This window comes from Myotis yumanensis, unplaced genomic scaffold (assembly GCF_028538775.1).
Source record: "Myotis yumanensis isolate MYYU_CA2020_CCGP unplaced genomic scaffold, mMyoYum1.0.hap1 SCAF_11, whole genome shotgun sequence".
Taxonomy (NCBI): Eukaryota; Metazoa; Chordata; class Mammalia; order Chiroptera; family Vespertilionidae; genus Myotis; species Myotis yumanensis.
Window position 1 is genome coordinate 11,107,263 of NW_027223762.1, and position 24,399 is coordinate 11,131,661.

General features: G+C 48.4%; 1 protein-coding gene across 4 annotated transcripts in view; it reads left to right on the plus strand.

The window, feature by feature from the left end:
• Positions 1 to 39: 39 nt before the first annotated feature.
• Positions 40 to 24,399, plus strand: part of DRC1 (dynein regulatory complex subunit 1) — a 31,704-nt gene continuing 7,344 nt past the window's right edge. Inside the window, exons 1-11 of one of the 4 annotated variants that reach the window (XM_070428845.1) lie at positions 40 to 257; positions 2,437 to 2,524; positions 6,254 to 6,366; positions 8,527 to 8,710; positions 9,220 to 9,357; positions 10,282 to 10,368; positions 11,231 to 11,353; positions 18,559 to 18,698; positions 21,295 to 21,429; positions 21,780 to 22,012; positions 23,920 to 24,029. In XM_070428845.1, the coding sequence (XP_070284946.1) occupies positions 103 to 257; positions 2,437 to 2,524; positions 6,254 to 6,366; positions 8,527 to 8,710; positions 9,220 to 9,357; positions 10,282 to 10,368; positions 11,231 to 11,353; positions 18,559 to 18,698; positions 21,295 to 21,429; positions 21,780 to 22,012; positions 23,920 to 24,029 (1,506 nt within the window). In that variant the 5' untranslated portion in view covers positions 40 to 102. Of the gene's footprint in view, positions 258 to 881; positions 1,768 to 2,436; positions 2,525 to 6,253; positions 6,367 to 8,526; positions 8,711 to 9,219; positions 9,358 to 10,281; positions 10,369 to 11,230; positions 11,354 to 18,558; positions 18,699 to 21,294; positions 21,430 to 21,779; positions 22,013 to 23,919; positions 24,030 to 24,399 lie in introns of those variants that run through there. The other 3 variants (XM_070428842.1, XM_070428844.1, XM_070428846.1) reach the window with 3 other exon arrangements.

Consider the following 24,399-nt stretch of genomic DNA (forward strand, 5'->3'; position numbering starts at 1 on the left):
GGTGGGTCAGGAGACTGCTTTACCCTGGCAACGACTTGTTGTTAGCAACCGGCCGCGGTCCAGCGTTGGTCTCCGCGGAGCTGCCTGGGGGAGGCATCCGCCATGAATCCGCCTGTACCCCTGGGGATCCTGGAGGATAAGGAGGAGGAACACTTAGCCACTCAGGTTCTCGGACCCTCGATCAATTCCGATAATCCTCAGGAGCGGATCCAGGCCCGGCGCCTCCGCATCGCGGCGCGCCTAGAAGCCCGGAGACGGTGAGCAGGGGCTGGGCTGGCCCGTGGCAAAGCTCCTCGGGTGTTACAGGGGCGATGAGGGGGGGCCTAGGAGTGGGGTGCTGCCAGGGCAGGAGCCCCCTGCAGTGAGGGGCCTGAGTGCCCCAAGGGTGAGAGGGCCTTTAATTTTTTTTTAAAAAAATGTATTTATTTATATTAGAGAAAGGAAGGGAGGGAGAACATCATCTCTTGTTCCAACTATTCATGCATTCATCGATGGATTTTTGTTTGTGTCTTGACCAGGGGTCAAACCGGCAACCTTGGCATATCTGAACATGCTTTCACCAACTGAGCTTTAACCACCCCGGCCAGGGCAGAGAGCCTTGTTTCTTGATAGAAAACTTTCATTCCAGAAAGTTCAAGCAAAGTATGGGATATTAAAACATTGAACACACTAGTAAAGTTAAAAACAGAAATAGCCATCCTTTCAATGCTTTCACTGGGAGCTGGGTGCAGCCGGCACTGGGCAATACACTGAAATACGGGCGATCCAGGACCTGCCCTCGGAGGTCTGTACCCACTTCCCTCCCAGCCTGCCTGCTTCCCCAAGTATCAATCCAGTGGACCTCAGCCACTACTTCTGCTGGCCTCAGCGCCTTAACTGCTTGTGTGACCTACGCTCATTCCTGAAGCATCTGAGACTGATAGCCTTATTACCTTCAGGCCAGGTTGCCACACTGATCCACTCACAGACACAGTGGACTGTCAGAGACAGTAGAAGAAGAGGCACCTGCAGTCCCTGAATTGCTGAGCACCCTCCCCGTGTAACAGCATCATACCTTGTCCTGCTGGTCAGGGTCAGCTGCCCCCCTAAGATGATGACTTCCCTTCTTGTCTGCTGCCCATTGGACACAAGCGGCCCAAAGTCGTGTGGCTGCATTCCAAAAAAACTTTAGTTACTGGGCACTGAAATGTGAATCTCATATAATGTTTGTGTCCCAAAATTTCCATTATATTTGATTTCCCCCCCTAGATTAATAAGCTTCGTTTCTTTTAGAGCAGTTTTAGGTTTACAGAAACATCAACTGGAAAGTACAGAGTATTCTCATACACCTTCTGCCCCCACACATGCATCACCTCTCCCACTATCACATCCCCCGCCAGAGTGGTACCTTCGTTACAACTGATGAACCTCATGGACATGTCATTGTCAGCCAAAGTCCATACTTTACATTGTGATTCACTCTTGGTGTTCTATGGATTTTGACAACTATATAATGACAAGTATCCACCATTACAGTACCGTACAGAATGGTTTCACTGTGGTCTGCCTATTCACCCTCATCTTTAAAAAAAACCCAACACTCTTAAACATGTAAAAATTATTCTTCACTTGTGAGCCATACAAAACAGGTGGGTCAGATTTGTTCCATAGGCCCTAGTTTACCAACCCTGGTGTGACGAATCACTGTGATGCTCTGTGGGATATCTGGATGGTTCTGGCCTATTCGGACTATATTTTCACAGAGATCAGGAGAACTAACATTGTCCTGTGAGTATGAGCAGGTATTATTGTCAACCTTTTAAAACCTTTCTAGTCTGATAGGAGAGTAATGATACCTCACAGGGTTTTCAATTTAATTTCTCTGCTTATATGTGAAGTGGAACATATTTTTTAATGTCTATTGGCCCTTTGTATTTCTTTTGTGAATTGCCTGTTCACATTCTTCGCCAATTTTTCTATTTGGTATATTGTCTTTTTTTTTTTTTTTTTAAATATTGATTTGAAGGAGGCTTTTCTATTTTATAGAGAGCAAAGTTTTTTCAAATATCTTTTACCAGTTTATCCTTTGACTTTCAAGGATAAAATTAAAACATTTTAGGAAGTAAAATCAGCCTTTTTTTTTGAACTTTGGCCGTATTCTCTCCCCTTTATATAAATTTACTTATAGTGTTTTAGGATTATGTTTGTTTGTTTTTTCTTTTAAACTCTTCTAGAGTACATGCCCTTGACCAGAATTGAACCTGGGACCCTTCAGTCCACAGGCTGACGCTCTATCCACTGAGCAAAACAGCCAGGGCAGGATTATGTTTTTTAATATCTAAATTATTAACCATATGGAAAGTATTTTTGTATGTCGTGTGAATTCCCATGGAATCTTTGCATATAGAACTTAAGTACTAGAAATAACTTCAGTTTCTCGATTCTTTTCCATCACAGGGAAGCGCTTGGAGAATATTTAGATGGGAAGAAGGAGAGTGAGGAAGATCAAAGCAAGAGCTATAAACAGAAAGAAGAAAGCAGACTGGTATGAACTGGGCAGCGAATGGGTCCTGACAGCCCTGTGAGGCTAGATGGCCGGGTGTGATGTCACGGTTTCTGTAGTTAGTTATTTTATTTATTTATTTTTTAATCCTCACCCGAGGATATTTTTCCATTGATTTTCAGAGAGAGTGGAAGAGAGAGGGAAAGACAGAAACATCAGTGTGAGAGAGAGACATGGATTGGTTGCCTCCTGCATGCGCCCTGACCAGAGCCCAGGCCGGGGAGGAGCCTGCAATCGAGGTATGTGCCCTTGACCGGAATCGAACCCAGGACCCTTTCGTCCGCCGGCCAATGCTCTATCCACTGAGCCAAACTGGCTAGAGCGGTTTTTGTATTTAGAAGAAACTCAGTAGGGATGAAATCTCAATAGAGATCCTATTTCCTGTCTCTAGGCAGAACTGAATTTGAATCTTTCCCATTGGGGAGCTCTCTAGGAGTGAGCTTTCATATGAAAGTTTCTTGTGTTGATGCTGCCTCTTCTTTGCTCATACACCTTTAATGGCATTCACTACACATAGGATAAAGTCCAAATAATTTAAACTGGCACTCAAGAGCTTGTGTAGTCTGTTCCCATCTTCACTTTGCGATCTTCTCTCCCGTTGTTACCTAATTGGGCCTTCCACTTGTCGAGGCAGATCCACTTGCTTACCTCCAGTGGCTTTGTTCTTTCTGTGCTGTGCCTTTGACCATCTGGAATGCCAGGCTCCTCCCCTCTCCTCTTCTCCCCTCTTTTCCTCTCCCTTTTCTCCCCTCCTGTCTCCAGGTTACCTTCCCAGACTTTCAGACCATTCAAGTCCCAGCCCTTCTAGGAGTTCCTCTGCAAGCCAGGCTGACCTCCTTTAATTCATTTCATTTTGGATAGTTTTCTGCCCTGTATGACTTTTCAAATGTGTGTGCATGCAGTGTCCCCAATGAAATTGTAAGCTCTAGCCCAGCTAGCGTGGCTCAGTGGTTGAGCTGCGACCTATGAACCAGGAGGTCACAGTTCCATTCCCGGTCATTGCACATGCCCGGGTTGTGAGCTCGATCCCCAGTGTGGGGTGTGCAGGAGGCAGCCGATCAATGATTCTCTCTCATCATTGATGTCTCTCTCTCTCCCTCTCCCTTTCTCTCTGAAATCAATAAAAATATATTTTAAAAATTGTAAGCTCTGTGAGAGTAAGAGCCTCTTTACCTGTGGGGTAGCGCATGGCCTGTACTCAGTAAACACTACAAAGAAAACCATCAACTGCTCTCCCATGGTAATGGCAGGGCTCCTGGGATATTTAATAAAGGACTTGGAACAAGTCGTTTTTTTATTGCTGGAGAAATAGAAACGCCAGTTCAAAACAGCAAGCCAGACCTAGCAAAGTGCCACATTTAATTAATTGTAATGTAAACTACACAGACAGTGATACTGTAGGAAATGAGATATGGGAAATTGCTCACTAAGCTGGCCTGGTCAGGGAAGGTTATGCTTTACATATATAATCATATCATCTGAAAATGAGTGTTTATCTCTTCCTGTTTAATATTTATAACTTTCAATGGGACGCCTGAAACCTATATCATTTTATGAATTAATGTCACCCCAATAAATTCAATGAAAATGTAAAAAATATTCACACCTTTTATTTCTTTCTCTGGCCTTGTTGCACCAGACAGGCCCTCCAGGCTGTTAGAGAGACGTGGTGATGAGGAGACTCCCATGTCTTCCTCTGGCTTCTCTCTGGGTGCACCCCCGCAAGTGGACTTGCCTCATGTTCATTCAGAGCCCAAGTTCCCCCTTTAGGTCATTCTCTGTGTGCCACAGAGCCACACATTCCCTGCCCACAGGGTTCTGGGCCTGCTTTCACGGCCTGCACGAGACTTTTCCCAGGGTCTGTCCTGCTCAGGGCAGACGAGGCCACTGTTTTGCAACCTTTAGGCCTGATGGATGACAAGGGTTCTGGATGGAGCTTGGATATGGTCTGGGAACTCCATATGCCTGCATGTGAAGCCTTGGGTGGTGTAGGACAGAGGCGGGGTGGGAAGAGAATGGGGTGGACTGTAGGCTGAGGGGCCAGAGACTGGCTCTCCCTTAGCCACCAAGTTCTGGGTGGAACTTCTAAATTGTTATGAAGGTGTTGAGGTAGGAAGACAGAACATATTTTATGAACTGTTTATGACACTGAATTATAATTTCTAAATATTTAGATATATTTAAATTCTTCTCCTGGGTCTCAAAAATGTTAGGGGTGTGTTTGTTGGTCTGTTGGTGACTAACATTTCCAGTTTTACTTTGTGACTTGAATACTTGATTTGGAAATTTCTGATGTTTGCATTGTCTGAGTAGAAAATAGGAAATTGCACTGAACTACAGTAATTGCTCAAAATTACTTCCTTATGCACGTAAAACCATGTTGGTACAAGCGATAAAGCCGAGGGCATTTAAAAAAGTCAGCAGTACCCAAGATATCTGGGTTTAAGGTCTGTTTTATATTTATTTAAACTGCATTTCAAAATTCCTATAGACTAGCAAGATGAAATAGAGTCTCTGATCATTTCAACGACTTCTTGAGGTAAAGATATTTATAGGTTCCAGGTTCCAAAATGATTTGAGAATTGAAGATTTTTTAAGTTCCAAAACAGACTTGGAAAACCTTAGGCATAACATAAGGATACCTGAACTTTGTGGTGACATTATGATATCACAAAAATGCCAGGAGTGAAGATACTGAGTATGGAATTGACAAAGAGGGATTAGAAGGGGCGGTACCAAATGCAAAATTCCTGAGCCCGTTGAGGGAGGGGGTAGTGCAGCCAGCTACAGTTCTCTCCTATATTAGGGCCCCTGTAAAGACCCCCCCATAACATTAGCTTAAATGAAGTGGAGGCTTATTTTTCTGCCGCACGTAATAGTCCCGGGCTGAAATGGGGGCTCCTCAAGGTCGGGCCCTCACCTCCTTCTGCCCTTCATGTGCTCGGCATATCGTACTTTAGCGCCACGCTCCAGCCTGGGAGAAGGGGGAGCAGGGCCTGCAGAAGGTGCACCCTTGCCCTTCAAGGCACAATTCAAAGGTGGCACATATCTGTTCTGCTTATGTGCTATTGATCAGGCCGTTCTACCTGCAAGGGAGTTTGGGAGATGTGTCTATTTTAGGAGATCAAATGCCCAGATAAAATTTGGGTATTTGATTATTAAAAGAAGAAGGGAAAATGGACTTGGGAGGACAACTGTTATTGTCTGCCTCACCTCCCCAGCTGGGAGTCTTAGAAAGGATCCAGGCAGTGTAGTCACTTGGGGGTCTACTGGGGAAAGCATATGTACCTAGAGCGCATGCCAGTGGACTACTCTGAGGGTGAATTAAAGTACATCCAGAATTGCAGAGTGCTATGCGTTTGTAAGCTGTAACATCACAGCACAAATGTCATGATGAAAACAGCCTACTACATAGATGGTGTTATTGAAAGTCTTAAGGTAAAAAAAAATGTAAAATTAAAATTTTTAAAAAAAAGAATTTAAACAAAAGAAAAGAAGAAAAACAAAAAGAAAAGTCTTAAGGTGGCTTTTTGATTCCAGTTTGGGTGGATAGAAGAGTTACCAACAGTTGTGCAAAATGTTTCTAATTTTATAAATTATTTTAAAGTTATAAAGTTATAAACATATGAATTCCTTATAAAGTCTTATACATTTTATAAGTACATAAGTTCTTTATAAAGTGTGCTAACATTATAAGTTCTTTGTTTTCAGAAATTGGCTAAACTGCTGCTCTATGGCACCGAGTTGGTGACAAATATCCAGGTGGCTACCGACATCAGAGAGATCCACCGCAGGGTTGAGGAAGAGGAGCTGAAGCGTCAGAGGTGAGGAGCCCCTGCGCGGGAGCCTGGTGGATGTGGAGATGTCTCCTTTGTGGGTCCCTAGGTTCTCCCCAGTTGCTGGAAAGCGGCTTTGTCAAACTTAGTCTAGTAAAATCCTCTTCCCTCCCTCTGGCTTCCCCCTTCCTCCTCCCTTTCTCAAGTCAGACATTCCTGGTGATGCGCCAAGCTGTGTAGATACGAAAAGGAGTGAACACGGCCTCTGGTCTTGATGTCTAGTCCACATAGACATGGAAACACCCAACCGTGATTTGTGTCAAAGTGAAAGTTAAGTGTAAAGAGTCGTGGACACGCAGATGAGGAGGCCCCTGATTCTCTCTGGAGAGATGGTAGAGGAAGCTCTCCAGGCAGTGACACCTGAGTTGGGCTGTACAGGATGAGTGGGAAGTGAGGAGTGGGCACTGAGGCCGAGGGAACAGCTTGGGCAGAGGCATAGGTCACATGACATGCTTGGGAACGGCATGATAGCGAAGGACGAATGGCAGGGGGTTGGGGGACGAAAAGTGATGAGGCTAAGAAGGTCAGGTGGGCTGACCGTGAGCATGACCAGACCCAGGAACATCTCAGTGTCATGGACACTGTAGCAGGTGTTACAGAATAGCAAAGACTCCACATTTGAAGCGCAGAGGGTCAGAGGGATCTCAGGAACTCAGGCAGACCTTCAGCTCCAGTCCTTGGCAGGAAGGCTGCCGTGCACACCCATCTTCCCGGGTCTCAGTGCCTAGCAATCTCTAGTTCAATGAGAAGAGCCACCACTGTGTTCGCCCATCTCGGTGGATTCATACACAGTGTGATTTTAACAACAACGGATTTAGTTGTTCAGCATAAGTAGTTCCCCCACTGGCAACTTTACCACCTTTATTATAATAATACAATTCGTGATTTTATTCTTGAAACTTCCCACTGACTGTCACGGGCTGTACCAGGAACGGCACTGGCTGATCCCCAGCAGTCAGCTTGGGAAAGGCCCCAAGTGCCAGACGGACGGGTTAGGTTTCGTCCTGGAGCCGCTGAGGAGAAATGGAAGCGTTTAAGTGGCAACGTTACAAGATAAATGTGGATTTTAGAAAGATGACCCGATGGCTGATTCTCAGTTTTTGAGGAAGAAATTCAGTTGGGTCCATATGTGTGTGTGTGTGCTTAGCTTTACTAAGTGTCCTCGCTTGGAAGGTGGGAAGAAGAAAGGGGATCACAAGATGACTAAGTTGTGATTTCTGCCCTTCAGGGGCTTTGCACACTTGTTTGGAGACGGTCTCATAGACGTGCAGTCTCTTAGAGTGGGGACTGGATCTCTGGCATATGCTCTAGACCAGCGGCCGCCAGCCGGTGGTCCGCGGCCCACTGGTGGGCCGTGAGGTCCGAGAGGTTGGCGACCACTGCTCTAGAGCCCGTTCTCAGAAGGGGCCTCACATCTCAGCCCCGAGGCCTTCCTTCAATCCAGGCCCATCCTCAGTATAATCCATCACCTAGTTTCTTTGGAATTTCTGGAAAGACCATCCCTAGTTTCCATTGCTAACATGGAGTTTCCCTATTTGTACATCCCGCTGGACATTTGCTGGTGGTTTGGGAGAGGAGCGGTCAGGCGCTTGAGGTCACTGTTGATAATGACAGTTATCGTATGAGGAGCATTTGTTAAGCGACGACTGTGCTGAGCATCATCTTATTTGATCCTGACGACAGCCATGTGAAGGTGGACACAGTCATCCTGTCCGTTTTATGGATGAGGAAAGTGGGGCTGGCCGAGCTCAAGTAACTTGTCTGAAGTTGAGTGTCAGTTAGTAGCAGAGCCAGGGCTTGAACACAAGGCATGGAACTCCAGGAACCAAGTATTGAACTACTGTGTGTCACCGTCTTCTTACTCACAAGTAGGTGACCAACTGACACTCGATCCGTATGTGCGTGTGTTTAGCTTTACTGTTGATCTGTTTTCGTTATGTGTCACTTTGTTTATTTGGTCTCAGCCACTTATAGTCAAGCATTAAACTAAAAGATTTCTCAGAGCCTGGTTTGGTCGTGGGAGGGTGTATCGGGAGGTAGTTGCTTGGTACCCAGCCCTGTTTTATAGAGTCTGGAGGACCTGCCTGCGCTGTGGGAAGGCAGCATCGGAAGCTGAGCCGGCGTGGCCTGCGGTGTTTGTGTTTGCAGGCTTGAAAAACTGGAGAATGAAGTCAAGACCAGCCAGGACAAATTCGATGACATCACCGCCAAGTGGGAGGAGGGCATACACAAGAAAATTCCCCAGGAACTGTGGGAACTGCTCAACTCCCAGCAGGTGCACTGTGCAGGGCTGATAGAAGATAAGAACAAGCTCATCAGCGAGTTACAGCAGGCAAGAGGCCCAGGTCCCTCGGCGCCGGCCAGGTGGGGTCGGCTCGGGGCGTATAACTGGGTGATGGGTTTGCTTCTCCTGAATGAACAAATGTGGAGGCCTGACCTCAGGCCTCAGGATGCCGCACAGCTCAGGCGAGCCACCTTAGCCAGAAGAAAAAGCTGGGTAGTCATTCTAGAACGATTGGCTTCCTAATAGAAACCTGTATGAGTGTAGTTAAGGGGTGGGACTTAGTCTGCAGTGGTATGTTCCCACGGTGGAGCCTGGACACCAGTGGCTCAGCGGGCACACCTGGGCTTTCGGGGATGTTGCAGGGACGTTGCCTCAGCAGGAATGGAGGCTTTGATCCTGGGCGGCCCTTTCAGAGCTGGGCCCTGCGCCGAGCCTGCCCACCCGCCCCGCAGCGCCCCGAAGCCACCTTCTCCTTGTGCAGCTGTGATTCCGAGTGGTCACACCTGCTGAGGAGAGGGGTCTCCGTTTGTGGCCAGCCTTGGACATGTCTTTTCTAGGAGTTAAAAATAAAGGATGACCAGTACGTGAAGGACTTGAAGAAGCAGTCGGAAGACATCTGCGTGCTCCTGGAGCGGATGGAGGAGCAAGTGAAGACTGTGATGAGGACCTTCCGCCAGGAGCTCAACCACATCGAGGTGACGGGGTGCAAGGCCCGCTTTCTGCCCGGGGAGGAGGGCTGTTCTGTCCTCACTACCTAAGGAGGGGCCCAGGGGTCTTGGTCCTCCGCTTCCTGTCTCTGCCCTGGGCTTTCATGGGCTTATTTACTCATCTAACAAATATTCATCAAGCATCTGTTGTTGCCAGGGGCTGGATACAGCCATGGACAGAACAAGGTCCTGGACGAAACCTGTGCTCTGTAGGGGGCAGCTAGACAGCAAGCAGACACATTGCTAAGCAAATAACTTGACAGGTGGTGATAAGGGCTTTGGAAGAATATGAACCTGGGTAAGGGTGAGAGCAGTGGAGGAGGGAGCCTAGTGTTGCATAACCGTTATTGATCTGATTTGTTTATGATAGTCAGGGATGAGGGATGGGAAAGGGGAATGAATGCCACACAGGACTCAGGAATCAGTACTTCGAGTGAAACATTAAATTGAAACGGGGACTTAGATCTTTCCAAAGTGAAAGGGAGCCAGGAGGAGGGGCCCCTCTCTCTTTGTATTGTTACAGACTCATTTCTGCGGCCCAGGTCTCCTCGTGAGCTCCAGGCTGCCGTGGCTTCACGGGAACCCAACCACAGCACGCACCAACCCTAGGCATGGTTGCATCGGATGCCAGGGTTTGCCCTGCGACTGCCAACAGGGGCATTGGCCTCCCTCCAGCTCCCTGCCTTGGAGACTGATTCAGCCACAGGGCGGTTGGCACATTTCCTCTCCAAACTTGTGTGAAGGACACGCTTTATAACACGAATTTCCACGCAGCTCCTTCGGCAGTCCTTTGGCCCTGGGAACCTCGGCGTGTCTGCTTTGGGTTTGTGTGTGGTCGGTGTGGGCTCTTGGATACCGTGGGACCTGCCTACGCCGAACGGACGCCAGAGCCCTTTTTCTTCTCGGTTGTAGAAAGCATTTGAGGTGGAGCGGCAGGAGCTCCTGTCCAGTAATAAGAAGAAATGGGAGCGGGCGCTGCAGGCTCACAACGCCAAAGAGGTAGGTGGGGGCGGGGAGGGATGGGGGTGTCATGGGTGGTCCGTGCGGGCTGGGCGATGTCTTCTGTGACAGGATAGCTGGCCCGGTGTAGCCTGGGGAGGGTGGCCATGGCGGACGGGCAGTGCTGCTCTTCATTCATCGGTGTGGCCCTGCCGGGGGCCCTTACCCCTGGCCACGGGGCCACCTTGGCGGCTCGCTGTGGTTTCCACGGTCCTGCCACTTTCTCCCTCCCTTGTTTCCTGGGCATCTCTCTCAGCCAGGGATATCTTTGTGGCCCAAGAAAGTGCTTTAAGACACATTTTCAAGGGTGTGGGGCCATCACTTTATTTCAGAAATGTAAGGCACAAAGAAACAACTTGACCAAGGTTCACGGGATCCTTTTCCTCTTTTTTAAGAAATACAAGCATCTGCCTGCAGGGTCTGTGCTTCACTTACCCCCCCCCCCCCCCCCCCCTATTTATTTTCCAGTTACAGTTGACACACAATATGATATTAGTTTCAGGTGCACAACACCGTGATTAGACATTTATATACCTTGTGAGGTGGTCGCCCCGATAAGTCTCGTACCCCCTGGCACCGCACAGGAGTTATGACAAGGTTGCTGACTGCTCCCTCCACTGTACTTGACATCCCCGTGTGCTTAGCTTCCTCCTGGAGCATTCCTCTTGGAATTTCCGGAGTAAGGGCCCCATTGAGCAATTCAAAGCCTTGGGCACAGGGGCTTCTGAGCGCCAACAGATCCCTCGGGAGTCCTGACACTTGCAGACGTGCCCTGTGCCACACTTGTCAGGCCCCTGACGGACTGAGCCCGGACAGGGACAGGGACGGGGCCTGACTTCCCCTCGTCTTCCCCTGCCTTCAGCTGGAGTATCTCATGAACCGCCTCAAGAAGGTCGAGGACTATGAGAAGCAGCTGAGCAAGCAGAGGATCTGGGACTTCGAAGAGTACAACATGATTAAGATCAAGCTGGAGCAGGACGTGCAGGTACCAGGCATGCCTCAGCCAGAGCAGGCGGAGAGCCCTGGGAGCCCACCTCCTCGTCTGCCAGTAACATTGCCGAGTGGTCCATTCAGCAGGTATTTGTTGCTGACCTGCTTTCTTTTGCACGGCCGTCTCTGAAGGCACTCACGTGCAAGATCCACGTGAAGACATGCTCTCTTCAGTAAACTAGGGGAGAAACGCCAAGATGCCTGAAGGGGTCTGGAAAGCATGAGCCACGGGGAAGCACTGAGAGAATTGTGCATTTTAGCCGAGCAGAGAGAAATGTTAGCCATGTCCCAGGGCCGAAACCAGGCCAGTGGCCATCTAATGAGTGTCTTCCATATTCCAGGCCGTGTAGGCAGTTTCTCTAATCCTTACATTAATAGGAAAGGGAGAAATCACTAACAGCATCTTCGATGCCTGAAAACTGAGGCTCGGAGACAAGGTCCTTATCAGGTAAATGGTATCCCGGGACTCAAACCCCGTTCTCTCTGGATCGATAGCCAGTATCTTTGCTATTATTCCAAACAGCCCCCTGACTGGCGGGTGGACGTTGCTGTAGGTCAGATTCTGAGAACTATCCGATGTAGAAAAGGTTAGCCCTCCAAACGCAGTCCCACATCTCGGAGAGGATTCAAAGGCGGAATGACCGTCTGTCTTCAGTGGGAGGGTCCCTGCTGTGGGAAGGAGCTTAGACTTACTCGTTTCTAAAGTTCTTTCCAAGTCTAGATCCTGTGTTTCAACACCAGTTTTAAAGAGTACATCTGCAATTACATTCAGATGCAATACGATTTCATCTTACTGTTCAAGCTCAGTCTATTTATTTCAGTCTCCACTAGAAAAGCATGTGAGATGACAGTTTTTCCGCATAGCCTTTGGTAGAGTTTTAGTTCTTACACCTCTTGTCATTTTACATGAAGAAGTGAAATAAAAAGCCCCATTAGACTACAAATATTTTTACCAGTCTGGAGAATTTTCCTTGGCCTTTCTCATATTAATGCCATGGAAATGAGAGTTACTGACAAAGAGCAATAGAGTCTGTAATAGAGCAGTACTATTTGTGTGGGCTGCATGCATTACACTTGTTAATGAAAATGGCTATTGTTAAGCTTTCTGAAGTTATCTTGGTAATATGATAATTTATGTGGCAAAACTATACCCCATTGACCTCAAACAGAAATAATGGAATGTCGTGTTCTTTTGTTGTTGTTGTTGTGTTTTTTCATTTGTGGTAAGAGCACTTAATATAAGATCTAGCCTTTTAGCAAAAATTTAAGTCTACAATATGGAATTGTTAACCACAGGCCCCCTGTTGTACAATAAATCTCCGGAACGTCTTCATCCCGTGTGACCAAAACTTGGTATCCTTTGACCAATGCCTCCCCATTTCCCCCACCCCCAGCCCCTGGCAGCCCTGGTAGCAAGTTCTACTCTCTGCTTTTATGGGTTGGACTATTTTAGATCCCACATGCAGATCTTTCTGTGTCTGGTTTGTTTCACTTAGCATAACATCCTCCAGGCCCATCCATATTGTGGCATATGGCAGAATTTCCTTCCTTTTTTCAGGCTGAATAATATTCCATTGTATGTATAGGCCGTGTTTTCTTTATCCGTTAGTCCATTGCTGGACATTTAGTTTGTTTTCACGTCTTGGCTCTTGTGAATAATGCTGCAATGAACACGGAATACAGCTATCTCTTCAAAATCCAGATTTAGTTCAAAATACAGGTATCTTTTCAAAATCCAGATTTTAGTTCCTGTGGATGCATACCCAGAATTGGGACTGCTGGGTGAAATGATAATCCTATTTAGCCCTGGCCGGTGTTGCTAGGTGGTTAGAGCATCGGATTTCGAACTGAAGGGTCACCGGTTTTATTCTAGTCAAGGGCAGCCAATTGATGTGGCTCTCTCACATCAATGTTTCTCTCTCTCTCTCTCTCCCCTTCCCCCCCTCCCACTCTCTCTAAAATCAATGGGAAAAAAAATCCTTCAGTGAGAATTAACCAAAAAAAAAGATAATTATATTTTTAATTTTTTTGAGGAGTCTCCATATTGTTTCCATAGTGGCTGCACCCATTTACATTCTTACCAACAGGGTACAGGGTTCTCTTCTCTCCACATCCTTGACAACACTTGTTTTTCTTTGTTATTTTGATCATAGTCATCCTAACAGATGTAAGGTGGTATCTCTTTGTAGTTTTGCTTTAAATTTTCCTGATGATTAGTGATGTTGAGCACTTTTCACATACCTGTTGGCCATTTGTATGTCTTTTTGGAGAAATGTCTGTTCAGGTCCTTCACCCACTTTCTAATTGGGTAATTTATTGTTTGCTATTGAGTTGTAGGAGTGGGACCTTGTGTTCTTAATTTTTAAATTCTTGACCAAAACCAAAACCTCCTGGTACATGGGAAGATTATAGGGGTGTGGAGGTGAGGTAAGACTAAGGAAGTGAGGGACAGAGGGGCACCAAACCTGGGAGACCTGGCAGTCCTGCTCCCCGTGTCTGGAAGGACTGATGGCAAAGTGTGGGTATGTGGGGGGCAGGCCGATGGTGATACTCAGAGTGGGAAAGTGTGTGCAGTTCCCTGCAAAACCGATCTTTCCTGTGTTAGAATGGAAACCAAGAGTACGCTGTACCACATTATCCCTTTAATGGGGGAATATAATGAGACCAGAGACTTCCCGTAGTGCAATGCATATGATATTTTAGTAAATTGGACTTCGTCATAGTGCCTCTTAGCCGCACCTTCACTGGACATTAAAGTCAAGTAGCATCGACCTTTGCCAAGTAGATGTGTCATGCAGCGCAACGTCACACTTGATCTTCCTAACTAATTCGTAGCACTGTTTCAGTTCTGAAATATGGAACTAGAGTGTATGTAAGTTACAAAAATAGAGAGGCTCCAATACACATGGGTTTGGTTTGATGGGTAAAGTAGAAGAGAAAAACAAGAATGTGTGCTCTTCAAGAGCTTACTGCCAGTCAGGTCACATTATGATGAGCAAAGAGAAGCCCAGAAACATGGTGCACTCTGCCCCCCCCCCCCCCCCCCCCCCCCCCCGCCGCCCCCATAAAGCTGCCAGAAAAGCTTAGTTCTTGATGCAGGAAGTAAAATTTTGTGTGTGTGTGTGTGTGTTTTAAGACCCTTATGTGCTCATTTAAACTTGTAAAATGGTTTAGTTCAACTTTAGGGGCTGTTACTTTTAATACCAGAATATTCATCACAACATAAAGTACAACTTTGCTGAATACAATTATCTTTGGATAATTGAAAAATGAGTGAAGACATTTAACATAATGCATCATTATTTTAAAACATAAACTGTACTCAATGTGTGGCAATCAAGAACGGCTGTATGTTGAGACGAAACCCTGAGATAATTAGCAATAGAGTCACCGGTACTGAAATAGGTGAGCATGGGTGTTGCAAATAAACAGTGAGCAGCGCAATTCCTGTAATTGCCGGCTGCAGGCTCTGTCCTGTAAGAGGCACAGACTGCGATCAGTTCTGTAAGTTCAGTGACAGCACAGCCAATAACTCTTAAATGACGTTGTGAACTTGAAGCGCCCCCCGCCACCCCCCACCCCCCCCCCCCGGGGCTGTCTTGGGACAGAGCTGAGTGAAGGAGTGGCTGACCTGTGGTCCGGTAGAGATGGTAAGGAGAGGGGCCCGGCACATCGCTGGCGCCTCCGGGCGCCAGTCCTCTAAGAACATAACCAGCAAAGAGCAGGAGCAAACGTGTCCCATAAGAGGAAATAAAATCGCTAATAAATATTCAGCTGCACGCACAAGCAAAGCGATGCAAATTAAAGCCATCACGTGACAGGTTAGTATTACTATTTGCCTAGAAAATCAGCACAGATTTAAGTTCTTTCAGGTCACAAAGGAAAGACATGACCTAGTTACGTGTTAGTTCAGAGTTTTGTAAATTGTGTTCATGGGGGTGAGACACTAGTGGTGTTTTCACAAAACTAACCAAAGGAGTGACACCAATGACATTTTTTTCCTTCCAAGATGTCTGATGTAGGAAATAGCTACTGTTGTGTAATTATCTGCCTTGAAGAAGGACAGTTACAGGAAAGTTCACGGGACAGACCTTGTGTTTATAGCGGGCGCTGTCACTGTGTCATAACATTAAAACTGTCCTGTGTCTGGGGCAGTCTGGGAAGTGGCCTCTACGTGGTAAGGGCTTATTGCAAAGCTACGAGGAGCAGGTCCCTGGGCATCATCAGAGCAGACAGCCAGGCGCTCCGGGGCCCAGGGCTCCCCACGATCAGAGGGAAGACCACTCATTGTCCTTCCAAACCCAGAGCAGCTCTGGAGACCCTCCTCCTCTGTGTATGTCCCTGCTTTCTCCGCTGTCACCATCCAACCTGGAGCTTTTCTATTGGACTTTGTGCTGTGCTGCCTCACAGACCAGTCCCCTCCCTGTGTGCAGGGCTGGTTGCCCTGGCAGCGGGAGGACGGGTTTCATCTGGGCATGGAAGCATAAATCATGGCAGCTCTGCAGGAAGAGCTGCCCCGAGCCCCTTTCCCTGAAGATACCTGGCCGTCCCTAGAGGGGCACAGGGCTGAGAAGCACTCAGCCTGGGACCGGCCAGGGTAATGGCACCTGAACAGAGGCTGCACGGTCAGCATCTTCCATAGGCCCTTAGGGATGTTGTTCCAGCCAGAAGTTTTCAAAGTAAGCCGAATCATGCTCAGGAAGAGTGGCCTGCAGCTCCGGGCAGCTCCGGGCAGCTCCCTGGCCCACCCCCAGCACCCTGCCCAAGGGCCGGGCCTGTACTCAGAACTGCACAGCCTGCCCTGTGCCACGCTCAGCGCTGACAGGGCGTGGGGAAGGGGCATGTGTGCACACGGCCAGTGGGCGTGTCGCCCATAAATTGCCCTTTGGAAAGCCATGTATCGAGAGCCTTTGACCTGGTAATTTCACTTCTGAGAATCTAGTTTAAGAAAAAAAAAAAAATAGCCCAAAGGTTTTCTATCCAGTTGTTCCCAGAATTATGTTAATATTTAAAATGATCAAAACAATCTAAATGTACAATTGTGGGGACATGGTAAAATATGATAAATATCCCGCACATACTTCATATAGGATAAGTTATTATACACAAGTATGCACCGTTAAAATGATGTTAATAAAACTTGATGAACATGGACAATTCTTATGTTCTAATAGGTAGGGAGGAAAATAGGGTATAGAATGTGAAGGATACAGGAAGGACGCATATCACTATGTTAACAGAGTTGCCTTTGGGAAGTGAATTATGGGTAGTTTTTCCTCCCCTTCTCCTATGTCTTCTTCTTTTTCCTTCCTGTATTTTCCATAATGAGCAAACACTGGCTTCTCAACCGGGAAACATTGTTACCGAGAAAACCGTATGACTAGTAAAAGTAAATAAAAATTTGACTAAACAAGCAGAGAAATGGAGAGGCACGTTGGTTACCATCCCAGCGACCAGTGTGGCTCTTCATTGACCACCTGTTAAAGAATGGAGAGGGGCCGTTCAAACCCTGGTTCCTGAGCAGAGTTTGAAAATCTCGGGGAGAGTTGAGTAGGGCATTGCTGACTAATTCCTCCAGTTACAAGGTGGGGATCCCGGGATCCCACAGGCCCGGGAAATGACTCACCCCTGACAAAGTGTCACAGCACCTTTGTCCTCCTCTGCCTCGTCTCCGGGCCAGGCCCTCCCTGAGGTGGCTCACGGGGGCAGTGATAGGGGCTGGGATCACTTCCTCTGCGGATTCCCTGGCGGAGGGAGGTGGGGAGGCGGTTGAAAGAGCACTGTGACTTGTCGCTGCTTATCGAGATCTGGCTACACTCACGTGCATCCTGCTTCCTGCCTTTCCGCCCAGGAAGGGCATGAGCAAGCCTGGCTGTGTCTGCCCTGCCTCCAGCTTGCCCCCTCTCATTTATCTCCCCCCAGGCTGCCAGCATGGTCTTTCTCACCTGCCTGGATCGGCCACTCCACTCTTCTGCTTCACATCGCCAGGGGCCCTCCACTGCCTTCAGGATGAAGCGTTCAGTTCCCTGCTTGGTCAGGCCCTGCTGCTCTGTCAGCCTCATTTCTGGCCATCCTTGGCCTCAGACCTCAATCTTAATGTGCCCGGGGTTTCCCCAAAGCAGTCTCTCTAGAACTTTCCCCTCTCAGGTGTAACTCCACCAGAGTAACTCCTCCCCATTCTCCAGGTCTCAGTTAGGCATGCCGATGCCATCTTTTCAGGGGTCCCTGCCCTGGCCTCGAAAGTACTCCTCTCATGGGCCCCATGCCGCCCTGCGCTCACCCTTCTCTTAATTCTTATCTGCCCCTTGCTATCTGTCTCTCTCCTGGACAGGGCAGGACTGTGCCTTTCTCACCCGTGTTCTCCCAGCAGCACCGAGTAAAGTGTCTGACATACTATATAGGCCAGTGATGGCGAACCTATGACACGCGTGTCAGAGGTGACACTCGAACTCATTTTTTCGGTTGATTTTCCTTTGTTAAATGGCATTTAAATATATAAAATAAATATCAAAAATATAAATCTTTGTTTTACTATGGTTGCAAAGATCAAAAAATTTCTATGTGTGACACGGCACCAGAGTTAAGTTAGGGTTTTTCAAAATGCTGACACGCCGAGCTCAAAAGGTTCGCCATCACTGAGATAGGCGATCAGTCAATACAAGGCGTCCCCCAAAATGAATGCACACTTTAACGGCAGATAGCCCAATTTGGAAAATGAAATGTATTTTTAATAAGTGCTGCTTTTATAATTATTCAAAGTGTGTGTATACATTTTGGGGGACACCCTATATTTGCTGAATGCATGAATACAGCTAACGGAAACCCCAAAAATAAGGATGGCGTGTCTGTCCTCCCTTAAAATGAGCATGGCCTGCTAAACACTAACCCTGCCAATGGGAAGGCCAGAGTGGGAACACTGCAGGTTTCCATGGTAACATTAACCTTTACGGTATTCTCTAGGGGGTGACTCAGATCTCTAACGCGCCAGAGGGATAGCTGGTAGTTGCATGATTTATGTATTTTTTTTCTGGTTGGCCTTCAACTTGCCTCTCCTGATAGATTTTCTAAGGGTTCAGGTGGGACATGTGTCCTTAAGGTTCCTCTGGTCTGACTCCAGAATGCGCCATCAGGGACCCTCAGGTGTAACAAATTATACCAGGGCCAATGCGTATTATTTTTTAAAAAAAACTTTAACTTTAGATTCTCGAGCAACAGCTTCAGCAAATGAAAGCAACTTACCAGCTAAACCAAGAGAAGCTGGAGTACAACTTCCAGGTGCTGAAGAAGAGAGACGAAGAGAGCACGATGATCAAGTCCCAGCAGAAGAGGAAGATGAACCGGTGAGCTGGCTCGGCCCCCTTCTCCTGGGCCCTCCGTGCTGCAAAGAGGGTGGGCTCGAACGCTTCGCTTTCGCAGGAGTGTAAACTGTAAAAAATAGAGCTGACTTTATTAGAAGAGATTTTTATTTTTAGAAAAGATAATACATTCAACTGGTTCCCCCACCTCCTCCTAGGAAAGAGTTTACAGCAAAAAGTGAGCTGGGAATGTGGGGATGTGACAGGTCCCAGGGCAAAGCGGGAGGGATCAGAAAGGTAGATGTTTGATTGAACGTTTGCTCAGTGGGAGAAGGGGCCTCGGTAGGACGGGAGGGAGGAAGTGCGGAGGCCGAGCGTGGATTCCCGATCCACGTGGCAGCACCGTGAGCGGCACCATCCCCACCACCACCTCCACTGGCTCTTCCCTCTGCTGTCAGATGTACACGGTTTCCCTTCTCTTGAAAACCCTCGCACCGGCCCTGCTGCTCCTCTGTGCACACTGTCTTTTTCCTCTTCTTGCTTCCTTTTTCCTTTCCTCGCCCTTGGCCCCTCCGCCCTCCTCCAACATTCATAATTTGACCCGTGACCCCATCATTGGACAGAAACTTCCCTCTGTAGGGTGCCAATGATGCCACTCTAGCCAAGCAGCACGGCTTCCCCTCAGGCCTTGTCCTGTTATTGTTGGATAACCACCGAATCTCAGAAATGTTCTCCTCTGGTTTGCATGACGCTAAAAGATATGCTCTTCTTTCTCAATTTATTCCTAATTTGTTTCCTTGGGTGGTTCTGCTTTTTCTTGCCTGATAAGTTATTCTGGAAAGCATTTTACCCCCCTCTGCCACCTCCCCTTTTTTTTAAATTTCAATGCCCTGAACATCAGTCTCGCGGCTTTGACTATCACTTCTTTGTTACGACTACCAACTTCATATTCCTAATCCCAGCCTCACCTCCTTGCTTTGCCTGGAAGAGTCCCTGTCATCTCCAGGGTACACTTTCTGGAACGAGCCTTGCTGACCCTCCCGGGTTTGCAGTCCCCTCCTCACTCCCCTTCGCCCCGAGTTTTCGGCCAGGCACCAAGGACCGGACTTGCAGCCACACCTTCCCGTCCACTCCTTTCCTGCTGCCTTGCTCAGACCATCAGGGTGCCACTGGGGATTATCTTTGTGTCATTGACTTCTGTAATAAGATGGCACAAGGAAACTCCTTTACTAAATAACGTTGAAAAAACACTTTGGGATGGTGACTACAAAAATTCTTTTTGACACCTGTATATGGAAGGTCTCCTAGAATGCTATAGTTAAGAAAACGAATTAGCCCGGCCAGTGTGGCTCAGTGGTTGAGCGTGGAGACTATGAATCGGGAGATCATGGTTCAGTTCCCAGTCAGGGCACATCCCTGGGTTTGGGGCTCGATCCCCAGTGTGGGGCGTGCAGGAGGCAGCCCATCAATGATTCTCTCTCATCATTTGATGTTTCTATCCCTCCCTCTCCCTTCCTCTCTGAAATCAATAAGAATATATTTTCAAAAAAGAAAATGAATTAGATACTTTTTTTTTTTATCAGAGACCAAGTTCACTCATTTTCACTTATTATTGAGGATGAAAATATGAATGATCAGTGTTGGTGTTTTAGGGACCTTCTGATTATTTCAGAACAATGCTTCAGAGGGAAAACGTTATTTTTAGAATTTTCCAACTTCAACTCTGTCAGCCTTCGCCCTCTCGGCTCCTGTGTAAGTGGGGCACTGACACAAGACACCTCTCCAGTAGTTTGAAGTCTGAAGCTCGGCCCCGGGTCTCAAAGCTGTGCCTGCCATGCATATTTCATGCGACAAGTTTCCACGCGCAGAGCTCCTGTTAGCCGGCAGGCGGGGAGCTGCGGCAGGCAGGCCGCATCCTCAGCGCTACTGGCCAGGTTGTCGCAGTCACTGTGCTGGAACCTGTGGCCACCCCCCTCCCCTGCAGGCCAGGGCAGTCAGATGCCTCACCGCTGGGCTCCCCGGGCACTGGTGTGAGTCTCCTATAGCCTTTCTCACACCGTCCCTTAATTAATGTTTGTCTTTGTCTCCGACTGGATGGATATCTCTTATTCATCTCTGTGTTGGAACAGATCTTTGGCACGAAAGAGACCTTTCATGTTTGACAAATGAATGAATGAGTTATTGGACCTGTTAACAGCATCAGCTCTTTGAGAACGGAGGGCTTATGTATTGGAGGACTCATATATCGTAGGCTTGTGATGCGCACTTTTAGCTTTTTCCTTCCTATCTGCCTTATTTCAGGAGGTCAGAAGTTGAGATTTTTAATAAGTGAGGTTGGTGCCAGGGAGGGACACTGACAAATGGTGTGTTGAGGGAGATTCAGTCACACTCTTGCATAGGAGGTGGCCTCTTGGTGGGTTTGGGCTTCTGGGGGGGTTTAAAATGCGTTTACTTCTGGCTGCTCCCATGACCCCCTGTTGCCTTCCTCCCCTTGATCACAGCTGGAACTGCGTTGGGGACTATGGGGGAGGGTTTTCTGCCCTTCCATGCCGGGTCCTGGGTTCTGTGGAACCCGGCGAAGTAGATGAGAGGACATTACACCTTCTGCTCAGCAGCACTGACTTTTCCCTCCTCCACCCAGCCTGCACGACGTACTGAACAATATGCGATCCAAGTATGCCAAGCAGATAAAGCAGTTTCAGGAGGAGAACCAGTCACTAACCTCAGACTACAAACGCCTGGTGATACAATTCAAGGAGCTGCAGAAAGCCATGAGGTATTTCAGGGACTTGGGTCTTAGAATAGAGGCCGCAGGGGTCGGGTTGGTGGTAGCCGCGGTTTCACGAGACTTTGATATCAGCAGCTTTTTTTGGGAGCTGGGCCAGGGCACCCAAGAGTCCTTTGTGCTGTCTGCCTCGTTCCTCTATTTGCGCGTCACCTCCCTTTTCTGGAGACTTCCTGGGATGGCTTTCAGTCTGTCATAGGTGAGGGTCAGTGGCCCAAGAGATTGGGCCAGGCCCAGGATTCACCCCAATTCTGTCTCAGGTCTTGCTCTCCTACTAATGGAAGGGGCCCTAGCCAGGCCCTGGGGTCCGCTGACCATGCTCAGTCATCTCTCCTTCACAGGCATTTCGTTCTCATTGACGAGGAGAAGTTTCGGGACTTTTGGGTGATGAATGAAGAGGAGGCGAAGGGTCTGATAAGCAGAGCCTTCGATGTAGACAAGATCATCCACACCCAGCACCTGGGCCTTCCCTGGACGGCACCTGATTTCTGGTTCCTGAAGAATGTGGGGCCTCTATTTCAGCAGCAGCAGAAGTCTGCCACGCAAATACTAGAAGAAGTGCTGATGCAGACAGGTGAGGAGAACAGAGTCCTGGGCCAGGGGAGCCCAGCGGTGAGGCATCTGACTGCCCCTGGCCTGCAGGGGAGGGGAGTGGCCACCCATTCATTTTCCAAACAAGGAAACTGCAGTCTAGAGAAGGGGGAGGGGTCTCATGGCTGAGAGGTCTGTAGGGGACGATTGGTGGACATGGCTGGTAGGTCTCTAATTTACAGCTCTGCCCTCCCCCGTGTATCAGGAACTGGAAGTTGGATCTAGAAGCCTGAGGTCCGACTCAGGTTTGATTTGTTTTGGCTAAGGACACCGCTGTGCACCTCCAGGGCCAGGCTGTCTCTGTTTTTGCGATGTTAGCGATCATTGCGCCAGATCCACCGATGGCACGAGGGATGGCAAAAATGGTGATATTCTACATGTTGTCACAGTGTCATCATTTGTTATCTGGGACAGTGCCGAAAAGAGGCTCTTCCCCTCGTCAACTGCCTGTGACTCCGAGATACAGTTTGTACGGGAAAAGCAGGATAGGTGCTTGTTCTTTCTCTATTTCCCTCTTTGCAGAATGAATGGGTTGCGGTGCTAGCATCTTCCAAAGGTCACCAGTGATGTTTTGTATATATCAGAAAGCATCTTTGTAAACACATGGGCTTAAACAGATTTGATATGTTTTGGTTGATGCAATTGTTATTGTTACTGGTGCTCCAATTGTCCCGTCTTTGGCCAGTGGGAGTCTCTTCGTGTTGCCTTCTGGGTCCTTTAGACACCCCCCCCGCCCCCCCCACTCCATCCCTGTCATCTTTGACAGCTTCCTGGCTTCCAGAATGACCAGAGGTTCCAGGCTCACATGATACTTTTCCTGCTTCAAGTTTAGAAGCAGCCATTTCTCTAAGGAGACCTGGTTCTTTTTCATAGGGAATGGTATTTTTTTATTTATTTTTAGTTTTTGGTTAATCTTCACCTACGGATATTTTTTCCATTGATTTTTAAAGAAAGTACTGAAGGGAAAGGGGGAAGGAGAGAGAGAGAGGGGAGAGAGAGAGAGAGAGAGAGAGAGAGAGAGAAACATTGCCCTAGCCGGTTTGGCTCAGTGGAAAGAGCATCAGCCTGTGGACTGAAGGGTCCTGGATCCGATTCCAGTCAAGGGCATGTACCTCGGTTGCAGGCTCGATCCCCAGCCCTGGCCGGGGCATGTGCGAAGTGATCTAGTGGTTGCCTCCTGCATGTGCTGGATCAGAGGGTAGACACCTCTGCGGTTTTGTTGGATATGGCGCTGTAGGTACCATTGTGCGTTCCAACCAGCAATTTCATATGTTGTCGTTTCCAAATTCTCTTCATATATCTGACCTCATTCTGCCTCTTGAACAACTAGTAAAACCTGGATAGTACAATGGCTGTTATTCCTATTTTCAGATGAAGAACGTACAGTCTAAAACACTTAAAAGTATTCCATTTTAATGAGGAAAATGTTTGCCTCTCGCTGTCAGCTACCGGTTCCTGGTGGTGATATCCTCCTGTGAGGCAGCCACTTTCCCACCGTTAGGTTGGCTGCTGAGGTTTAGGAACCGGGCGGCAGGTCTGCTGGATTGAGCTCTGAAATACGAGTGAACCGGCTCACACTGTCTGGAGCTCCCACGTCCTGGCCACGGCTGGATTTTGAGTAAGATGTTTCCAGGCAGATGGAATTCGCAAAAGTGGGCAATATAATCTGTCCACAACTGGCGGAATTCTCCAGATAGTCTCTTATTCTGACCCGTTTCCCCCCACAATCGGCTTTCTTCAGCTAAAGAGACTTGCCAGCGCCTTACAGGGGCTTCTTAGAGGTGAATGCTCTCCAGGGAAGACGTTTGAATTTCTCAGTGTCAACCAGGCCAAGGAATGATCCCCTTTTCCTTCCCTCTCGCTCTTCTCTGCCCGCCTGCCCGTCTGCAGAAGAGGAGGGGTCGGAGGCTGACCAAGAGCTCGAGTCTTACCTGGACCTGCCCAAGCAGGTTTCAGCCAGCACGACCAGGAAGATCCTGATGCTCCTGTGTGACGAGTCGGTGAGGGGCCTCGGCAGGGGCTGCAGGGGCAGGTGGGGGGGAGGGAGGTGGCCGTGCCGACTTCCTGCTGTCGCTTCCCGTGGACTCTTCTGATGAGTCCGGCCGGCCCAGCTGAGGCCTGGAGCAGGCGTGGCCCGGCCCCCGGGAGTACTGCTGGGGGACCTTACAGACAGGCTGCCTTGGGCTGGCTCAGCCGGCAGATGGTTCTCCCTCAGCGTGTCAGGCAGGCGTAGGCCAGGCTCCTGCTACTTCCAACAAGATGCTCATCCTGCAAGGGAAGGGGCACCGTGTCGCCTGCCAAGGACGGTGGCCACGCCTTTCTCGGGGAGCTCCTGGGACATGGGTGACTGGGTGCGCTGGGCTGCGGCTG